Below are 22526 nucleotides of genomic sequence, written 5' to 3'. Positions count from 1 at the left end.
TCTCTTTATCGTTTAGCTTTGGTATTTTAATTATGATGTGTCTTGGTGTAGGTTTCTTTGGGTTTCTCTTTAATGGAGTCCTCTGTGCTTCTTGAACTTGTGAGAGTTTCTCCTGCATTAATTTAGGGAAGTTTTCAGCTGTGATATGATTGAACAAAGTCTCTATCCCTTGTTCTTTTTCTTTTTCTTCAGGATCCCTATGATGCGGATGTTATTTCTCTTCATGTTGTCACAGAGCTCTGTAAGAGTTTCCTCAGACTTTTTGAGTCTCTTTCCTTTTTTCTTCTCTGCTTTCATGCCTTCATTCCAGTTGTCCTCCAACTCGCTGATTCGATCCTCAGCTCTATCTGTCCTCTTTTTAATTCCTTCCATTGTGGTCTTTATTTCTGATATTTTATTTGTCATCTCCTTCTGATTCTTTTTTATACTTGCTATTTCTTTATTTAGGTGTTCATAATGACCATCCATTGTTGTTCTAAGATCTTAAACATCCTTACAATCATTATTTTGAACTCCGCATCTGGAAGTTTGATTATTTCCATATCACTCAGTTCATCTCCTGAAGGTATCTCTTGTGGTTTCATTTGAATTGCACTTTTTTGTCTTCTCATTGTGTTTCGGTGTTTTATTTGTAGAGTTGGTTGAGTCTAGGCTTGGTGTTGTCTGCCTCCAGTTTCTAGTTGTGTTATTTCTGGGTCTTCTTGGGTTGGTATCAGCTATTATTTGTAATCCACTTTCGGATTTGGGCAGCTTTGAAGTCTTAACAGGTGATAGTCTTGTTTATTAATCTCAGCAGGGGGCTTCCTTGAAAGTGTATCCAGGAATGAGATGGGTGTAACCTGAGACTCTGAAGGCCTCTTCAGCCAACTAATCTCTCTGGAGGCAGGGTGTTTTCTCAGCAGTAGGGAGAGGTGTATCTCAGATCTCCATGGAGACCTGAGTTACTGCTCTTCCTCCCACTTTTTGTTTTCAGCTGTGTCTTGTTGTGCTGATTGGAGCTGGAGAGATGTCCGGAGATCTCTGATCAGGAAGCAATTCAGTACTGTTTTGTGGAAGGTTCAGTCCCTCCTCCAGCTATGGCCGCCTCCAGCACGAATGAGTCAGCTTTTTTAGTTCATTTCCTGCATTCCTTAGCCCCTCACAGTCTGTCCCTCTCCCTGTCCTTTTCACTTGGGAGATAAGCTGGTCTTTTCAACACACCTTGCTCCCTGGTTGCCAGGCAAGTGGCTGTGAGCAGTATTTTCTACTCTTTTCCCTTGGGTGAGATCCCCTCTGGGCTCTCAGCCTCCCCCTGCCCTCTGTTCCTGTAAGGAGAGGAGATTCAGGTGCTCTCTACCAGGTTTGTTGTGGTCTCTTCTTTGCTCCTTGGTTTTTGAGAGCTGTTCTTGTAGTACAGAGTTGGTTTCTCATGCTGATTTTTTCTAAATTGATTTGTATTCCAGTTTGGTGGTGAGAGCTGGGCTACTGTGCGTCCGCCTACTTCGCTGCCATCTTCCCATCCATACCGTGAAAGTTTTAATGTTTTTGTTTTTGTTTTCTTCTTACAGAGACAGAGAGAGGAATAGGTAGGGACAGGAATGGAGAGAGATGAGAAGCATCAATCATTAGTTTTTTGTTGTGACACCTTAGTTGTTCATTGATTGCTTTCTCATATGTGCCTGACCGCAGGCCTTCAGCAGACCGAGTAACCCCTTGCTCGAGCCAGTGACCTTGGGTCCAAGCTGGTGAGCTTTTGCTCAAACCAGATGAGCCCACACTCAAGCTGATGACCTCAGGGTCTCGAACCTGGGTCCTCTGCATCCCAGTCCGATGCTCTATCCACTGTGCCACCACCTGGTCAGGCGAAAGTTTTAATGTTTTTTATAGATCCTCTAGACAAATGTTATAAGCTTGTTAATGATTGTGTCATGCTCCCCTCAACCTGTATGTGGTCAAGGGTATATAACCAGCCTCAGCTATATTCAAGACTACACAATTTGGGTTAGCTATACCCCATGTAAGTCATATGCAGCCAGCTTATTAAATAAATCTTCTCCTAAAACTTCTTCTGTATCCTGCCTTGGTGTCTCTAGGTGAACCTGCGGAACGCTACTTTACAACAGTCTTGATTCTGGAAACAATAAGAAGTTGTTGAATTTTTCTAAAGAGGAAGATATTGTAAATATATTTGTGTTTGGAAAAGATCTGGCCTGCTGTATAGAGAACAAACTGAAGAAAGGCAAAAGAATATGCAGATTATTTAGGATTATTTTATATTGTTTTAGATTTAAAATGATGTAGCTTAGTGTAGGGCAGTAGCAGAGATGGTAGTAGGAATTCAAGAGATATTTGTCAACATAAAAACTTCTAAACCTCTAGGAATTTTTAATGAATTTATTTGAGCCAAACTGTTGACAATTGCCAGGAAGCAAAGTCTCAATGGATTGAAAAAGTGCTCTGGAAAATGGTGGTTTCACCAATTATTTTACACAGAGAGGTAAGGGGATTACATGAAGTTGATTGGATTGGTGATAGATTAGGGAGATGGGGAAAAAGCAAGGTGGAAAAATCTCTAGGATTGGATAAAAAGTACTGAAACTTCTCTTACATAGTCAGGAATAAGATAGCTCACACTAGAATCTATGTAAACACAATAAAATTTAAAAAAAAGATAGTTCACGGTTTATCAACATAACAATAACAATGAGGGGATTTGTGGGTTCCTGGCCTGGTGGGATACTTGCCCTAAGGGTGGGGCAGGAAAAGAAGATTACCTGCATGTTATCAGGTACAACATTGTAGATGCAAAAGACAACAGACAGGCTAGATTAAGGTAAGCATTGACCTTCTTTACAGAAAAATACCTCCAGAGGACATGACTACCTGCCATGAACTGCTTTTAGTTAAAAAGTTTTAATTTCAGACCATTCTGTGTGGTTACTTTAGATCTCTGAGTCTGTAAGGCAACCATGCAGGCTTTCCCTGAGCTTGTCAGGTTCAATTTGTGGCCCCTTTTCTTCCACATTTGGAAGGTAAAATGGATAGCATTTGGATACAGCAGAGCAAGCCAAGCCAAGGACAACATCCAACATTTCTGGCTTGTTCAGTTGGAATAGAACCAGGTTAGAAGAAGATAGTTAAGTTAGTTGTCGACAAGGTAGATCTGAGGTGTTTTTGATCCAAAAGGAAATACAAGAAGAACCTAAAAGGTTAGAGATATGTGCCTGGAGCTCAGAGAAGCAGCCAAGACTGGAAATACAAATTTGTGAATTGTCTACACAGAAATAGTAATTAAAGTATGAGCCGAATGAGATCACATACACAGAATAAAGTCAGAACAAGAGAGGGCTTAGGACTGAGACTTGAGAAATTTCAAATTTAAAAGCCAGTAGAGTAGGATGAGCAGCCAGAGAAAGTAGAGAAAGAGTGGACAGGAAAGTTAAAGTAGGACAGGGCAGGAAGGAGCACAGAAACCAAAAGAGGAGAGTGCTTTAAAAAAAAAGGATTACAGAGTGTAGAGCCAGTAGCCCTGGCCACCATCACAGCCGCCTGGCCCGTGCAGGTTTGCATTTGATTTGGATAGATGGTAATGAAACAATGAAGCCAAGAACTGGTGGGCCATTACCTTTAATCCTAGCTTGCACCAGGCGGGCAAGAAATACACACAGTGGGGAAACACTTCCCTTTCCTTTCAGGGCTCCCAAAGCCACTGACTTATCCGAATTTCCTAGAATCAAAGGTTCTACCTCACTGTTGGGATCCATGGGAGTCCAAAAAGACCAGAGTAACAGGCTTTATTGAAAGGAAGAAAAGAACACTGCTGGGCACTTCTTTGGGGAGAAGGGCACTGGTACAGACTATAAGGCGAATTTTATAGGGTTTGAGAGAGCCTGAGGAGGTACTGAGTCAGAAGCTCTGGTATGTCCCCTCCTGCAAATTTATGGTTTCGGCTTTCTGGAACACTCCTTCTTGAAGCAGTTGACCAGCTTCCTGGAACTCTTCTGCCTCAGGGGTGATTGTCCACTAAGTAAGGGTGAGGTCAGGCAGTCAGGCAGTACAACCAAAAGGCAGTTGGAATTTCTGGTAAATTTATAAATCTATCACTCACCAGCCTTATCCACTTCTGTTCCCCATCTCCTTCTCTCTGCACAAACTGCACTAACTGGCTTCTCTTTCAGCACTCCACCATCTTGGCTGCCTCTCCTCTCCTCCACATGGCCTTTCTCTGTTATCCTTCAGCATGGGGTCCTCTGCCCCATTTTATAGTGTAGAAATCAAAACCTTTAATCCAATATACAAACAAGGAAGTCTCTGATACAAAGTCACTTACCTGAGGCATAATGGAATTTCTCATGAGAGTGCACCACCCCACATCATGCAACAGTCAAAGGTGGGAAAGGCTTAGCCCTTTTTTTTTTTTTTTTACATAGACAGAGAGAGAGTCAGAAAGAGGGATAGATGGGGACAGACAGACAGAAACAAAGAGATGCGAAGCATCAATTATCAGTTTTTCATTGCGACACCTTAGTTCAGGGGTCCCCAAACTTTTTACACAGGGGGCCAGTTCACTGTCCCTCAGACCATTGGAGGGCCGGACTATAAAAAAAAAACTATGAACAAATCCCTATGCACACTGCACATATCTTATTTTAAAGTAAAAAAACAAAATGGGAACAAATACAATATTTAAAATAAAGAACAAGTAAATTTGAATCAACAAACTGACCAGTATTTCAATGGGAACTATGCTCCTCTCACTGACCACCAATGAAAGAGGTGCCCCTTCCAGAAGTGTGGCGGGGGCCGGATAAATGGCCTCAGGGGGTCACATGCAGCCCGCGGGCCATAGTTTGGGGACCCCTGCTTTAGTTGTTCATTGATTGCTTTCTCATATGTGCCTTGACCAGAGGGCTACAGCAGAGCGAGTGACTCCTTGCTCAAGCAAGCAACCTTGGGCTCAAGCCAGAGACCTTGAGCTTCAAGTCAGCCACCTTTGGGCTCAAGCCAGCGACATTGGGGTCATGTCTATGATCCTACACTTAAGCCAGAGACCCTGTGCTTTTGGCTACCTTGGGGTTTCAAACCTGGGTCCTTAGAGTCCCAGGCCAATGCTCTATCCCAGTGGTTCTCAACCTTTCTAGGGCCCACAGGTTGAGAACTGCTGCTCTATCTACTGCCCCACCACCTGGTCAGGCAAAATGAACCATTTTTAAATATGCCAGAGCATTCTGTTCTTAAGGCCTTCCCTGAGGACAAACTATTTTACCAAAGCCTAACCTAGAAAGGGGAAGGGAAACACACAACTCAAGCCCCCTCCAGCCATTCTTTCTCATCTAAAGAGGGGGTGGGGGAACTGAGAAGCACATATGAAGTTCACAATCCAGGAGCACAAGTTGACAAAAGACTAAGACCTAATAACAGGACAATAGAAGTCCCCCCCCCCCCTACACACACACAACTACTATCACATTACTAAAGGCTTGTGTACCTCAATTCCTTCTACCCAGGACATCATGTCCACCTTTCACCAAAAAATTTAAAGGCCTAATACAAGGCAAAAACACTCCACAATTGGAAGAGACAGAGAAAGCCTCTTTTGAGCAAATGAGTTTGTAAAATTTGTATTTTCTGGTTTTGCTCACTTTTATTGTTAAAAATTGCCATGTGATTTTGTTACCCAGGTGATAATGTTAATTATCTTCCTGCTTGGGAAGGGGCTTGGTTATGCTAATGTGTGCTGGAGGAGGGGTTGTCCCTCCGAATAGTTTTAAGAAGAAGTTAGGAGGCTATTTGAAGGAGACCACGTTGTTGCAAGGCAAAGAGGTCACGTGGTGGTTGGAGAGAAAGCAGCAAGATGGAGGCATGCAGATGGGGAAAAAGAGGTGGCTGAGGCTAGTGGGGCCTTTGATTCTAGGAAAACTTGGAAAAGTCTCCTGGTTGTGGAACCAAAGAATGTGTGAATGTGTTTTGGTGCCCGTGTGTTTGTTTTTACTCGCCAGCCAAGTGCGAGGCTAGAAATAAAGAAAATGGCCCACCATTTCTTGGCTCCATTGTTTCTTTACTGTCTGCCCAAATCTAATTGGAACCTGCACAAGCCAGGTGGCTGTGATGGTGGCTGCAACCACTTGCCATACAGCCTCCGTACTAGACATGGCAGGGATGTTAGAGTTATCAGACGAGAAATTTAAAGAAGCCACGATTAATATGCTCAGAGCTCTAGTAGATAGCATTGACAGCATGCAAAAACAGATGGGTGATGTAAGCAGAGAGATGAAAATCATAAGGAAAACAACAAAAAGAAATGCTAGAGATAAAAAATCTTGTAACAAATGAAGAATGCTTTCATGGGCTTATTAGACTGGACACAGCTGAGGAATCTCTGAGCTTGAGGATGTATCAACAGAAACCTCTAAAACTATAAAGCAAAGAGAACAAAGACTGAAAAATACAAAATAATATGTCCAAGGACTGTAAGACAGCTACACAAGGCATAACATAGTGTAATGTGAATACGAAGAGAAGAAAGAATAGAAGACATATGTGAAACAGTAATGACTGAGAATTTCCTCAACTTAATATCAGACACCAAACCACGAATCCGGGAAGCTCAGAGAATACCAAGAAAGATAAGAGTCAAAAGCATTACATCTAGGCATATCATTTTTAAACTACAAAAAATCAGAGATAAGAAAAAAATCCTGAAAGAAGCCAGAAGGAAAAACACCTTATCTGTAGAGGAACAGAGAAAAGATTATATCCAACTTTTTTTCAGAAACCATGCAAAGAGTTGAGTGAAATATTTAAACTGTTGAGAGAAAAGAATCAACAACTTAGAGTTCTGTACCCTGAAAAATTTATGCTTTTAAAAAGTGATGGAAAAATACTTTCTCAAAGAAAAATTGAAAGAATCTGTTACCAGTAGACCTGTCTTGGAAGAAATGTTCAAAAAGTTCTTTATTGAGAAGGAAAATAATGTAGGTCAGAAACTCAGATTTTCACAAAGAAAGGAAGAGCATCAAAGAAGGAATAAGTGAAGATAAAAGGAAAAATATTTTCTCTTATTTTTAGGTGATCTAACAGATAACAGCTTGCTCAAAATAACAACAATGTATTCAGTTTTGTATACTTACAGCTATAAATATGCTGATGTGTAAGTGAAATAAATAACAATACAATGGACAGGATGGAGGAATTAAGAATATTTTCATATTATAAGGTATTTGCACTATCTGTGAATCAAGATAGTGTCATTTGAAAGTACACTTCAATTAGTTGTAAATGTATACTGTAATGCAAATTCTAGGACAATCACTAAAAAAAGCAAAAGAAAAAGTTAGATTGATATGCTAAGAAAGGAGAGAAATAAAATCATAAAGTGTTCAATTAAAACTGCAGAAAGTAAAAATGGTGGAAGACAAAATAGGAACAAAGAACAAGTACAATAAATAGAAAATAGTTACAAATATGGCAAATATTAATCTACATATTATAAATGCACCACTTAAAAGACATTTTTCAGAGTGAATAAAATAACAAGACCCAACAACATTTAGTTTATAAGAAACTCACTTTACATATGAAGACACATAAAGATTAAAAGCAGAATGATGAAGGAAATTCTGCAATGCTAACACTAATCAAAAGGAAACAGAAATAGCTATATTAATTTCACACAGAACAGATTTCAGACCAAGGAAATTTATCAGGGATAAAGAGGAACATTACATCATGCTAAGGGTATCAATACTTGAAGAAGACATAACAATCTTTAATATATATGTGCCTAACACAGGGTGTCAAAATGCAAGAGGTGAAACTTGTAGAAATGCAAGGAGAAATAGATGACTCCACTATTATAGTTGGAGATTTCAACATCTATCAGAAATGAACAGATCCAGCTGGCAGAAAATTGGTGAGGACATACTTAAATTCAACTACACCATCAATAAACTGGATATAATTGACACCTATAGAATACTTCGTCTAACAACAGTAGATTACACATTCTTCTTAAATTCACATGGACTAGTCTAGTCACCAACTAGACCACATTCTGGTCCATAAAACACTCCTTAAGTTTATTTATTTTATTTTTTTAAATTCATTTTAGAGGAGAGAGAGAGAGAGAGAGAGAGAAGGGAGGAGGAGCAGGAAGCTTCAACTCTCATATGTGCCTTGACTGGGCAAGCCCAGGGTTTTGAACTGGCAACCTCAGCATTCCAGGTCGACGCTTTATCCACTGTGCCACCACTGGTCAGGCAACACTCCTTAAGTTTAAAAGAATAAAAGGCCACAATGACTGTTCTCAGACCACCATGAAATTAAACTAAAAATCAATAACAGAAAGAGCTGGAAAATCCTCAGACAGTTGGAGATTAAGCAACATACTTCTAATTAACACATGGGTCAATGAAGAAACTTCAAGCTAAATTTTAAAATATATTAAGCAAAATGAAAGCGAAAATATAGCTTATCAAAATTTTTGGGATGCAGCAAAAGTAGTTTTTAAAGGAACACTAATATCATTGAATGTACATTTTGATAAAAGAAAAATATAAAACTGATCATCTAAGCTTCTACCTTAGGAAACTAGAATATCAAATTACATTCAAAGTAAGCAGAAGAAAAGAAATAATAAAAATTAGAACAGAAATCAATGAAATTGAAAACAAGCTATCAATAGAGAAAAGCAACTAAACCAGCTGGCTCTTTGAAAAGATAAATACCATAAGCCTCTAGTCAGACTAAGAAAAAAAAGAGAGAAGACACATATTACTAATATCAGAAATGAAAGAAGAGACATCACTACAAATTCCATGGACATTAAAAGATAATAATGGAGTATTATGAACAACTTTTTACCCACACATTTGATAAACTAGAAGAAATTGTCAATTCCTTGAAAGACACAATCTGCCAAAACTCACACAAGCAGAAATAATCTAAATAAGCCTATTCATCAGGGGTAGTCAACCTTTTTATACCTACTGCCCACTTTTGTATTTCTGTTAGTAGTAAAATTTTCTAACCACCCACTGGTTCTACAGTAATGGTGATTTATAACGTAGGGAGGTAACTTTATTTTATAAAATTTATAAAGCAGTTACAGCAAGTTAAAGCATATAATAATAATTACTTACCAAGTACTTTATGTCAAATTTCCGCTAAGTTTGGCAGAATAAATCTTTTTCTTTTTTTCATTTTTCTGAAGCTGGAAACAGGGAGAGACAGTCAGACAGACTCCTGCATGCGCCCGACCGGGATCCACCCGGCACGCCCACCATGGGGCGATGCTCTGCCCACCAGGGGGCGATGCTCTGCCCATCCTGGGCGTCGCCATGTTGCGACCAGAGCCACTCTAGCGCCTGAGGCAGAGGCCACAGAGCCATCCCCAGCGCCCGGGCCATCTTTGCTCCAATGGAGCCTTGGCTACGGAGGGGAAGAGAGAGTCAGAGAGGAAAGCGCGGCGGAGGGGTGGAGAAGCAAATGGGTGCTTCTCCTGTGTGCCCTGGCCGGGAATCGAACCCGGGTCCTCCGCACGCTAGGCTGACGCTCTACCACTGAGCCAACCGGCCAGGGCTCAGAATAAATCTTTATAAAACAACTTACTATAGTTAAATATATCTTTTTTTAAATTATTTATTTATTTATTTATTTATTTATTTATTCATTCATTTTAGAAAGGAGAGAGAGAGGGAGAGAGAGAGAGGAGAGAGACAGAGAGAGAAGGGGGGAGGAGCAGGAAGCATCAACTCCCATATGTGCCTTGACCAGGCAAACCCAGGATTTCGAACCAGCAACCTCAGCATTTCCAGGTCGACACTTTATCCACTGCGCCACCACAAGTCAGGCTAAATCTATCTTTTTATTTATACTTTGGTTGCTCTGTTACTGCCCACCATGAAAGCTGGAACGCCCACTAGTGGGTGGTAGGGACGAGGTTGACTACCACTGCTATACATAATAAAGTAATTGAATCAATAATTAATAACCTTACAAAGCAGAAAGTACCAGGCCCAGATGGATTCACTAGTGAATTACATCAAACATTTAAGGGAAAAATTATACCAACTCTACTTCCTAACTCATTTTATGAAGCCAGCTACACCTGAATAATAAAACCAAGCAAAGACATTGTAGGAAACTACAGGCCCATATCTCTCAGGAAATAGAAGTAAGCATTTATTTATTTGTTTATGAGAAAGGGGGGGGGGTGAAAGACAGGAAGGGAGAGAGATGAGAATTATCAACTCATAGTTGTGACACTTTCGTTGTTCATTGATTGCTTCTGATATGTGCCTTGACCAGGGGGCTCCAGCCAAGCCCTTGGCCCCTTGCTCAAGCCAGTGACCTTGGGCTTCAAGCCAGTGACCTTTGGGCTCAAGCCAGTGACCTTTGGGCTCAAGCCAGTGACCCTAGGATCATGTCGATGATTTCATGCTCAAGCCAGATGAGCCTGCATTCAAGCCAGGGACCTTGGGGTTTTGAAGTTGGGACCTCAGCTTCCCAGGCTCATACTCTATTCACTGTGCCACATCTGGTCAGATCATAGTTGCAAAAATTCTTAAAGAAGTATTAGCTAATTGAATCCAACAATATATAAGAAGAATTGTATATACAACCAAGTAGAATTTATCCCAGTATGCAAAGCTGTTTCAACATTTACAATAAAAATGTAATCCACCATATCAACAGGATAAAGAAGAAAAATCACACGGTCATATCAATAGATGCAGAAAAAGCATTTGACAAAATCCAATATCCATTTTTGTCAAAAACTCTCAGCAAACTAGGAATAGAGAGAAATGTCCTTAACTTGATCAAGAATATCAAAAATAGCCTGACCTGTGGTGGCGCAGTGGATAAAGCATCGACCTGGAAATGCTGAGGTCGCCAGTTCAAAAAAACCCTGGGCTTGCCTGGTCAAGGCACATATGGGAGTTGATGCTTCCAGCTCCTCTTCCCCTTCTCTCTTTCTGTCTCTCCTCTCTCTCTTTCCCTCTGTCCCTCCCTCTCCTCTCTAAAATGAATAAATAGAAAAAAATTAAAAAAAAAAAAAAAAGGAATATCAAAAATAATCTATAGAGTGGGGAGGGGAGTAAAGAGGGACAAATACTTGGGTTACGACAGTCTCTACATATGACGTTTCAAGTTTACGAGGCTCACTCCCATAAAAACTTTAAAAAATTGAGACATGAGTGTTTTGGCTTATGCAGTTAATGTTGTACTTACAGACTACGTGGGCAAACTAGTTTGGTTGCGTGCAGCAGAGGAATATGCAGCACAGTGTACAGAACAGTATATTTATGTCCTTTTCCTTTTTCTGTGGCTTAGTTGTGTTTTTATGTTCTAGATCAGGGGTCTCAAACTCAACTCAGCATGTGGACCGCAGAGCAAGATCACAGCCATTCGGCGGGCCGCACTAGGTCTACAAAAGGCAACTGTTATGCAACACTTTTCTCACTGCAGTTGAAAACAAAAAAAATCAGTACAACAAGCACAATTGTACATGCAGTTTACTCAGTGTCACAAAACGACCAGAAACTGTAGTTCGCATCACAACTGCTGTTAACTAAGCTAATATCTAGCTAGGATGCTAGAGAAATGAAAAATACAAGTAGGTCCCTAGGCTTACTTAATTTTATCCAAAGTATTTTGAACTTCGTGGATTAGTCAGCGGGCCGCACAAAATTGTTTGGCAGGCCGCATGCGGCCCGCGGGCCGCGAGTTTGAGACCCCTGTTCTAGATTATGATTTTACAACTGTGTTAGGATAGGTAAGTGACTTAGGCTAGGGTGTGTTTCAACTTACACCAAAATTTGGGTTACGTCACTGTTGTAGAAACAGAACTGTGTTATAACCCAAGGACCCCCCCGTATATATCCTACATAGGTGAAATATAAAACTGAGACCCGTGGACATAGATAAAAGTGAAGTGGTTACCTGGGGAGGAAGGGAGTAAAGAAGGACAAATATAAGGTGACAGAATGATTTGATTTTGGGTGATGGATATACAACACAATCAACAGTTCAAATGCTATAGAAGTGTTTATGGTTGTCCCTCACCATATCGCAGTTCACTTTTTGTGGTCTCACTATATAGCGGATTTTAAAATTGTATATATCTAATTTTGTATCATGGATTTTTCATTGTATTGTGGGATTTTGCGTTATATAGCTAGCTATTTTTATATACTTATTATTTTAATTATTTTTGCAGTAAAATAAGCATTTTCTAGCTTATTGAAAACAATATAAAAAATAAAAATATTAATTAAAACATAGTAAGAGAATATTAAATTGAAATAAAGCCTTAAAATATATGTAAATAATAAAATAAATATTTATATAAGGTTGCTACTTCACGGATTTTTGCCTATTGCAGGGGGTTCTGGGATCTAACTCCCATAATAGATGAGGGACCACTATAAACAAAATATAATAGACAATTGCCTTTGCTTTGTTTGGCGATGAAAATATATGATGAACTAAGGAGTCAGAGTGACTTGTTTTTACTGCTGTGTTAAAAAGGAGAAATTTTTAAAAATAAAATAAATACAATATGGCTATAAAGATCTCCTTAGACTATATTTAAAGATTAAATGAGTAATTCAGATTAGCACTTAGTTTAGTACCTGGCACACCCTAAACACTCAACGTTATCCATTAATATTGTAAACATTACTCACGACATAGTTACTACCAATTGACTAGAGTTGGCACATACGTTCAAATGGATTTAGATGATTCCCCAAAAGATCCACAGTTTGTGGTTCTACTAGATGGATAGTCAAGTACTGGCAGCAGGTCCAGAAGCAAGCAGGAGAATGCTGAAAGCAGCCTTGGGAAATGGGAATGGCTAACAGGTGTTTTTGCCGTGTCACCAGAAACCTTGATGGTTAACTGGGGAGAACACTAATGTGATGCACAAATTAAGAAAGTAGAGATCATACAAGTAAACAGTGCTGTGAAGCTAGGGAACTTTATGTACTTTGGGATACTTCTTCAAAGGGATGTTTCCTTCTAACATTTTAATTTCAAGTTATAAAATTGTAGCTGATTTACAAAATCTAGCTATGTATAGAGTGTTTGCTTTGGATTTTTCTCTTTGCCATCCTCTTCTTCCTTCCCTGAAGTGGGACACGGTTTATTTAAGTTAAATGAGTGAGATCAGCACCTACTAGTCTATGCCTCAAAATCCTGACCCAAGATCCTGGTTGCAGAGAGCAGAGAACATATGCCAAATCCTTGCCCTCTTGTTAATTCAACAAGGATTGAGTAGGACTCTATGCCAGGCACTATTCTGGTGTCTGGGGATCTAGAGCTGCTAACACAAAATGACAGGTTTAAAAATAAAATTAAGGAAGTGTCAACTTGGAAATTTAAATGCGAAGCGCATTTTAATGTGTTTATTTTCTGCTGGTTTTCCATAGATCATAGATGAAGAAGAAACACAGTTTATGAGTAACTGCCCTGTCGCAGTCACAGAAAGCACCCCACGGAGAAGGACACGGATCCAGGTGTTCTGGATAGCACCCCCAGCAGGAACGGGCTGTGTCATTCTAAAGTAAGTGAGCATGGAATTCTTGTAACACTTCACTCCCTTTCCCTGCGGTCCATCAAACACATTCATGGAGTGGTTGCAGAAAGAAAAGTGGCTTTGCTGGGACATCAGGCATGTTGCCTCATTTCTCTGCCTTCAGTTTTCTCAACTTGAAATGGGACTGTAGAACATCATTAATAAAGTGCTGGAAAAGAATCATTTGCCTGAAACTCAACTTTCATCTAATACAGTGATTCTGCTGCCCACTCTCTATCTTCCTAGACATGATGATACTATGGCTGGTTAAGAAAAATTATGAATCAGGTGAGGACACCCTTTGACTTTCTCCATCTGGAGCTTAATGCCTAGTATCCTTAATCTGTGCTAGGCTGACCTGAGACCCAACTATAACTTGCATTAGCCTCCAGGTCTGCTTTATGATTCTATATTTTTTTCCTTCACCCATCAAAATTGCCCTCTTGTGCCCCTTCCTATAGGACCTCCTGATTTTCCTTTTGGTGAGTTAGAGTAGATGATAAGAGGTGTTAACCAGCTAATAGTTTTCATCTGAAAGATAGCATCATCTCAAAAATGTCTTCAAAATTGTATGTCATAGGATGATGTTTGGGGAGATGTAAATAGGTGGGCAGGAAATCAACTTCCATGGTTAAACAAGTTTGGGAAATGCTGTATACTGTATTCTCTTCTTGCAGATTTACAGTATGTTAGTATGTTGAAGGTTTTACGGAGTCCTACTAAAATAAAATTTGTTTAACTAGGTTTTACCCAGCATTTCCCAGACTTATTTGACTGAAAAGCTTCTTTTCTACTGAGACATTTATTTTATTTTTTTAAGCAAGTGGAGGGGAGATAGATAGACAGACTCCCACATGTGCCCCGACTAGAATCCACTCACAACCCCATCTGGAGCCAATGCTCAAATCAACCAACCTATCCTCAGCACTTGAGGCCAATGCTCAAACCAATCAAACCACTGGCTGTGGGAGGAGAAAAGGGGGAGAGGGAGAGGGAGAGAACCAGATGGTCACTTCTCATGTGTGCCCTAACTGGGGATTGAACCCTGGACTTCCACATGCTGGGCCATCACTCTGTCCACTGAGCCAGTTGGCCAGGGCCCGGAGACATCTACTGATATTCACCAGTTTAGGAAGCATAGGAATAACTTATTTGAAATAGATTTACAGAGTATCTAGAGTGACAGTGAGAAATGTAGGGTTTCAGACAAGCAAATAGTCATGTTTTGAAGAGCAGGGCTTCAATTCCAGCATTCCAGAAGTCATTTTTCCATAGAGGTAATGGCTAGGACCTTCCCAACCACCTCCCTCTTTTTTAAATACCCAAGGCTTATTCATGTATTTGATTCATTTGTCTGCACCTCTGGCAGGTGGACCTTTCAACAGACTTACAACTGTAGTTAACTCAGCCCGGTTCAGAGGAGTGGCTGATAAGGAAGCACTTTAGCTAGGCACTCCAGTTGCTGCAGATTCTGGACTTAGCTGTGCCTGACTTATGGGGAAAAAGGCTTCTCCGGAAGCCTCTGTCCACTGTCCAGAGTCAACCCTGTCTTTTGCTGCTATCTCTCTAGGCATTATTTGTTTCTTTTTTAGTTTAATTTAAACTGAGTCTTTGAGAAGTTTGGCTCTTGGCAGTAATGTATACTGGTGATTTTTTAAAAAAAATTAGCAGTAGAACTTTAGCTCTTGGCATTAACTTATGTTGGAGATTTGTTTAAAATAATAGCAGTGGAATTTTTAAATGAAATTTTATATATAAACCCAATATATTACATGTATCTAGTATCTAGCTGAAATGTGGGAGAAGACCTTGTGGAAATAAACAAAGACCACTGAAACGAGAACAAGCTATTTATTCAGAGCTCGCTGTATATTAAGGGAGTTTGCTGCCATCGCTAGCATTTGTCAGAAACTCAAAGGCAGGCAGGGGAGTGGGAAAGCTTATAGTGAAAAAGAGAGAAGAATGCAGGTACATTCTGATCAGAGGTTGTTGCCGTGAGAAAGCTGGAAGCGGGCTAACTAGAAGTGAAGCATCTTATATGATTGGTTTGAAGAGTGTATTTGGCTTTCTTTGGTTGGTCCTGAGTTAAAAATAGAGGAGGCAGTGGGGGAAAAAGTAGAGAAGTTGGAGGTCATTGACCATGTCCTAAACGTTCTGAGCTGATAGCTGCAGAGGTTGTGGCTTGGCTTCCCAGACCAGTTGTTGTAAAAGTTGGAGTCAGATTTCTATTTTTATTGTCATCAATGGCCTAGTCCTTGTCCAATAGTATATCCAGTCTCTCAGCCTGAACATGGGGTCTCAATTTGGCTTTCCAGTACCCATACCCCTGCTCATGGTGGCCACTCCACAGAGCCTGGGGCTCTGAAGAAGAAAGTTAGAAAGCATCAGATTTATGTGGGGAGTCTTCCCACTCTAAACACATTTATCTCTCTGGCCTGGATCTCTGTTATTCTTTGATTTCTTGTTCTCACAAGCATTTGATGTCCTGGTGGAAGCCAGAAAGGCGTCTTTTGTTTACCCATTAACAATGAGCATATGTGAACATTTGTTTATTTTTTAACCGTTAACCAGTGTGGCTTGTGTGTTCACTCATTCCTTCAGCAAATGTAACTGAGCTCTATCTGCACAGGCATCCAGGATATACAGGCAACAGAGGTACATTCTTGGCCCTGGAGGTTCTCATGGGCCAAATGGAGGAGAGAGAAAGGGTCAGTCAGTACTTTCTGTGCACCAGAAACTCGGCTGCACATGCCGCAGGCTTTGTCTAAATTGATCTCCACAACAACTATCCGATTTTACAGGAGAGGAGTCAGGTCCCAGGGAATTAGACTAGTTTCTTGAAGTCCAATATCCATCTTCCTTTCTTTTGTTTCTTCTGAAGGAATTAAATATAAGCTACAAATATTAAGATAAATAATAATTTTATAGGTAAGACATAAATATATACATTCACACTGTAAAATTTCAGATGATACAGAAAGTAGTGAAATACAGACTAGAGAGAAAGTAAAAACAACCCCTGACATTGTCCCCCAAAAATCTGAGTTTTCTACCTGAAGTTAGCAAAGATATCAATTTGGTGTTTACTCTTTAGATTTATCTGTATGTTTAAATGCATATAAGTAAACATAAGGAGACATAGTTTCATTTTTGTGGGAATTTTAATTTACACAAATTGTATGGTCTACTTTATATACTGAACTTGAATGAGTTTTCACTAAATAAAATGCACTAGAGAGATTTCCAGGTCAGGATATATAGATTTACCTCTTTTTAAAAACTGTTACATATACTCTATAGTGGGAATTTGTTCATTATTCCATAGTTGAATGACATTTAGATTGTTTCAAGGTTTTTTCTATTATAAATAATATTATGATGAGCATCCCTCGTACATGCCTCTTGGAACAGACATGCAAGTTTTTATATCCAGTAGACGCCAAGAAATGGGATCATAAGGAATACATATTTATAATTTTAATAGCCATTGCCAGATTTTCATCCAAACAGTTTGCCAACTTAAACATTTTCCTGCATAGTGAACAAGAGAGTTTATTTCCTTACTTGCTCTACAACTCTTGGTATTATTAATCTTTAAAATTCTCCCCATCTGATAGTTGAAAATGATATCTTATAATAATTTGCATTTTCTGATTACTAGTAATAATCAGAATCTTTTTATATATAGTTCATTTCTGTTTTTTCTTCTATGGAAGGCCTGTTCATATTCTTGTCTGATTTCATAATAATGTAGCTTTCTACACTTGATTTTAAAGTATTTAAATATATAATTACATAAAAACATTTTAGGTACAAAATTTGTATATCTATATATAACATTTAAACACTCAAATGTATAAATATATAATTCTATGTATTTAAATATACTTATGTTTAAAATTGATCTTCCTATATACCAAATAATAATACTTTTTAGTAAATTTCAACTATTTCTTTCTACTTTTCTTTTAACTTTGCTTATGGGCATCTAATCATCCAGAAAATTGAAATTTTGTTTCAATCACATGTATCCATTCTTTCCCTTGTGAATTTTGATATGTTTATTTTAAAGAATCTTTCTAAGTCCAAGATTATAAATGTATTCCCATATTTTTATGACTTTAAAAATAGCCTGACCAAGCGGTGGCACAGTGGATAGAGCATCGAACTGGGATGCAGAGGATCCAGGTTCGAGACCCTGAGGTCGCCAGCTTGAGCGTGGGCTCATCTGGTTTGAGGAAAGCTCACCAGCTTGGACACAAGGTCGCTGGCTCGAGCAAGGGGTTACTCGGTCTACTGCAGCCCCACAGTCAAGGCACATATGAGAAAGCAATCAATGAACAACTAAGGTGTCACAACAAAAAACTGATGATTGATGCTTCTCATCTCTCTACGTTCCTGTCTGTCTGTCCCTATTTATCCCTCTCTCTGACTCTCTGCCACTGTAAAAAAAATAATAAGTTTAGGCCATTAATCTTTCTGGAATTTAATTTTGTGAATGATACGCTACAAATAAGTCTCAACAGAAAATAGAGGGTAAGCTCAATGAAAAAGAAGGAAATCTTACCTTTTGCGACAACATGGATGGACCTGGAAACAATTATGTTAAGTGAAATAAGCCAGGCAGGAAAAGAAAAATATCATATGACCTCACTCATTTGAGGAATCCAATGAACAATGTGAACTGAGGAATGGAATTGAGACAGAGGAGGGATCAAAGGGACCAGAGGAAAAGAGGACAGACAGAAAGGGGATGATAAGATGGGATAAACCTGAAGGGAAGGGGGGAGGGCGCTATGGGGAGTGGGCAAGGGAGATGTTGAGGGGAATACGGGGGAGGGGGGATGCATTCGGGGCAACACTAGAATCTATGTAAACACAATAAATTAAAATCAATAAAAAAAGAAAGAAAAAAAAAATAAAAGGCAAGCTCAAAATGAGGTAGGTGCCAAAGAGTCTATTTACAATGGTGTGATCATAACAACAGTGGGAGGAGCTTCCACCACCCAGAACTGAAGGAGCAGGAGGTAGGGAAGGAGACGACAGAGCAGAGAAGACCACTACCTCTCAGGAGCTGAGATTTCCGGTTAAGGAAAACAACCAGCCTGAGGTTATAGGGACTCCTGCCCTACTCCCTTCTTCTGATTTCCTGCTAGTTCTCCCCTCTGACCTGGCTCCAACTCTCAGGACGATGGAGTCCACTGACATTAATACAGTCTATATAGAGCCTCCTCTTGGGCAAAGACCAGGGTGCCAAAGGATATGGACGGTACCTGGAGAAGCAAGCCAAAGACATCCTCATAGATGGAAAATCAAAATCTACCTATTTTTTTCATAATGGCTAGTTAAGTTGTCCCACATCTATTTATTGAATAGTACATCCTTTCCCTGATTGGTTGACATGCTACTTTATCTAATACAAACTTTTTATACAGGTCTATTCTGTTCTGTTAATCTCTTTATTTCTGCATGAAACCCACACCATTTAGTAGCATAATTTTATTTCATGTTTTGATAGCAAGTCATTGCTCATTAATCTCATGGTTCAAAATGTTCATGGCCATTCAAGCAGATTCATAATTCCAGACAAATCATGTAATAAGTTTGTTGTGTTCAATAAAAACTTATATTGGGATTTTGAATGGTGTTACATTGAATTAATAGTTTAATGAGAAAAAAAGTCAGCATTTCTATAATACGTTTTCCAAGTCAGAAACATGGACTATTTATTTAGCTGTTTCCTGTCTTTCAACAAAGTAATATAACTTTTAGATTGCACATTTTTGTGAGACTTTTTTCCCCAATAGGTATAGTTTTATGGCCCTTTGAGTGGGCTTTTTTTAAATTATACTTTCTAATTGTTGATTGCTGATATTTAGGAAACCTATTGATTCATGTTCCTTGAATTTGAATCTGAACATTGCCAAACTCTCTTGATAGTTTTCTTTCATTCTTTTGGGATATAATGAATAAGTATATCTTTTGTTTCTTTTTCATGCATTAGTTTCTTATCTATCACCTCTAGTAGAATATTAGATACTAATAGTCATGTATATGCCTGATTTTAATGGGAATACTATTATATTTCACTTTTAAGTATAACATGAAGTACAGGTTAATGTTTGTAATCAAGCTGAGAAAGACTCTTGTCTGACTGAGAAGTTTCCATCCTTTGCATGTGGAAGGTGGTTGGAAAACCAACCAAGAAACCGATATTCCATGTGCACCTATCATATGCCCAGAATACACCAGCAGTTATCCTGACTTTCAAGATACTTTTCAGTCTAGTTGTGATGAATAAAAATATGTATGCAAAAGTCAGTAAACCCAAGACAGGCATGAACAGGGGACAGATTGAGCATGTTAGTCAGAAAGGAGATGAATGAGAAATGGAAGAATGGGTGCACCAGAGCTTCTTGGAAAGGTTAGTTTGTTTATATCTTAAAGGCTGAAGTAGGGTTTAGATAAATGGACAGAAGGAAAAATATTATTCCAGGTGAAGGTGGTAGACAGAGTGAAAACTGAAGGGAGAGCTTAGAGGTGAGAGTAAAGATGGCAGCCTTGGGAGACACTAAACAGGCAGACTTAGCACGATTAGAAGGTCTTTTTTTTTTAATTCTTTAAAATTTTTTTTTTCTGAAGTTGGAAACAGGGAGGCAGTCAGACAGACTCCCACATGCGCCCGACCAGGATCCACCCGGCATGCCCACCAGGGGGCGATGCTCTGCCCATCTGGGGTGTTGCTCTGTTGCAACCAGAGCCATTCTAGCACCTGAGGCAGAGGCCATAGATCCATCCTCAGTGCCCAACTTTGCTCCACTGGATCCTTGGCTGCGGGAGGGGAAGAGAGAGACAGAGAGGAAGGAGAGGGGGAGGGGTGGAGAAGCAGATGGGCGCTTCTCCTGTGTGCCCTGGCCGGGAATCGAACCCAGGACTCCCACACGCCAGGCCGACGCTCTACCACTGAGCCAACCGGCCAGGGCCTAGAAGGTCTTTGAGAGCCAAATTCCATTGCTCAATTATGAAGGTTCTCCAATGTCACAATGAAGAGATTGAACTTGACTCAAGAGGACCATGGGAGCCACTCATGGTTATTAAACAGTAGACTGACATGCTGGGAAGAAGGCTCATTAAAAAGTTAGTAAGGACACTGAAACTGGGCAGCAAAGTTCAAGACAGATGAAAGGGGAGATGCCAACTTTGTTGTAGAGTCCTCACTTGCAAAAAAAAGGAGCATTTGTGTTGCAGTGTTTGGGTAATGTTCCTGGGAGATGACAGCCCAGTAGGATAGGCTACAGAGTCTGTTTAAATGTCTGTAGACAACAGGTTAGAAGCCTACTTGGTTGGTTGTTTTCTTTTGTCCATCAAGGGCTGGGATGGGAAGCAATGGCAATTACGACTTTCCCTTTGGCACCAACCTGACACCATTTTGGATGTAAAGATCTGAACATTTCTAAATTATAAGCTTTTCAGGCAGCCCTCTTCATAGCCTCTTCCCTCCAAAGAATGACCTAGCACTTAAAAGTTTTCTTGGCATGCTACAATGCTGCAAGAACACTGAAAAACACTTTAGCAAAGTCGCAACTGACTGGAAAAAAGCCCTTGTGAATAGCATAGATATTTACAAGACACCACCAGAGGGAAGACCTGTCCCCTAAAGTGATCATCTCTTTCTATACATTTATTGCCTTTATTATATACTTTTATTACCAGATTTCTGACACTCATTTGTCATTTCCCAGGAGGGTCTAAGATGTCATCTTATTCCTGAGGAGACAGTCATTTGGGGAATTAAACCTTATGAAACGATGGCTGGTTACAGGTAGTAGTAATAGGCAAGAGCCAAACCCTGTTATAGGTGCAATATAAATACTCATTTTATTTTTACAGTGACCCTAGGAAGTTGAGGCTAAAGAGGAAGCTAAGGCACAGAGTGGTTAAGTCATTTTCCCAAGGTCCCAGGGTAAATGACAGAGCTGAGATTTAAACAAAAGCAACCTGGTTCTGGAGTCTATGCTCTTAACATGGCACTGGACCATCTCTGACTAATGCCACTGGGTCAGGTTTGACTCTGGCTTCTCCCTCTCCCCCAATATCATTAGTCACCAGATCTGTCTCTTCTGTCCATCACTTGCTCTGCATTCATTGCCTTATTCGCAGACACCTCTGGCCTCACTATTGCAGGAACCTCCTAACTGCCTGTCCTGGCACCGGCCCCATGCTGATATAGGACTCACAGCTCTCATATGCAGCTGAGTCACACCACTTAGCTAACAACTTGAACACGGGCTTCCATCACCTTCAACATTAAGTCCAGATCCTAATTATAGCATGTCAGTCTCCCCATGTCCTGTACCAGAGTGCCTGACCAGCCTCTTCTTCCACTGAATTCATCCTTGAACACCATTCTCCAGCCAGTTTTGTCTGCTCATTCTCTCAGGAACATATTGTGCACCTCCAGTGTGCAGGTACTGAGGACTCAGAAGCTGTCTTTGAGGACAACACAGTCTAAGGGTGAAACACTACAAAAAAATCAGGTACACAGTTTGCAATTCAGAAATCCAAAAAGCTCTAAAATCCAAAATATGTTTAATAACTCATTAGGGCCCAAAGCTGCCCTGAACTGACTTGAAGTTATTTAGAGGTTTTTAGTATAAATATTAAGGTGTTTGATACCCAGGCCCTAATGGGGATATTACAAAATCTATGGAATTTTCACTTTATTATCTTTCTGCAATCCAAAAATATTCTGAATTCTGAAACACATCTGGCCTCAAGGCTGTCAGATGAAGGAACTGTGCCCTATTGATACAATAGGGGGGGTGGAGTGGGGACTTTGATATCAGTCAGATGGAGGAATGCAGAAGAGGCAGCCCCCTGGCAGGACTGCATGTCACATAAATGTTAAAAAGAAGCAATTCACTTTTTTGCCAGTGAAATAGCCTATTCCCAGCTGCAGTCACTACAA

The 22526-nt window shown here is 39.9% G+C and overlaps 1 protein-coding gene across 1 annotated transcript in view; it reads left to right on the top strand.

The window, feature by feature from the left end:
• Positions 1-22526, top strand: part of SPON1 (spondin 1) — a 330616-nt gene that overhangs the window by 103313 nt on the left and 204777 nt on the right. The window contains exon 3 of the mRNA XM_066365514.1: positions 13413-13546. Within this exon, the coding sequence (XP_066221611.1) occupies positions 13413-13546 (134 nt within the window). The remainder of the gene's footprint in view (positions 1-13412; positions 13547-22526) is intronic.

This window comes from Saccopteryx leptura, chromosome 1, assembly GCF_036850995.1.
Source record: "Saccopteryx leptura isolate mSacLep1 chromosome 1, mSacLep1_pri_phased_curated, whole genome shotgun sequence".
NCBI lineage: Eukaryota > Metazoa > Chordata > Mammalia > Chiroptera > Emballonuridae > Saccopteryx > Saccopteryx leptura.
Note: the sequence above shows the minus strand (reverse complement) of the source record. Positions and strands in the feature narration are given on the sequence as shown.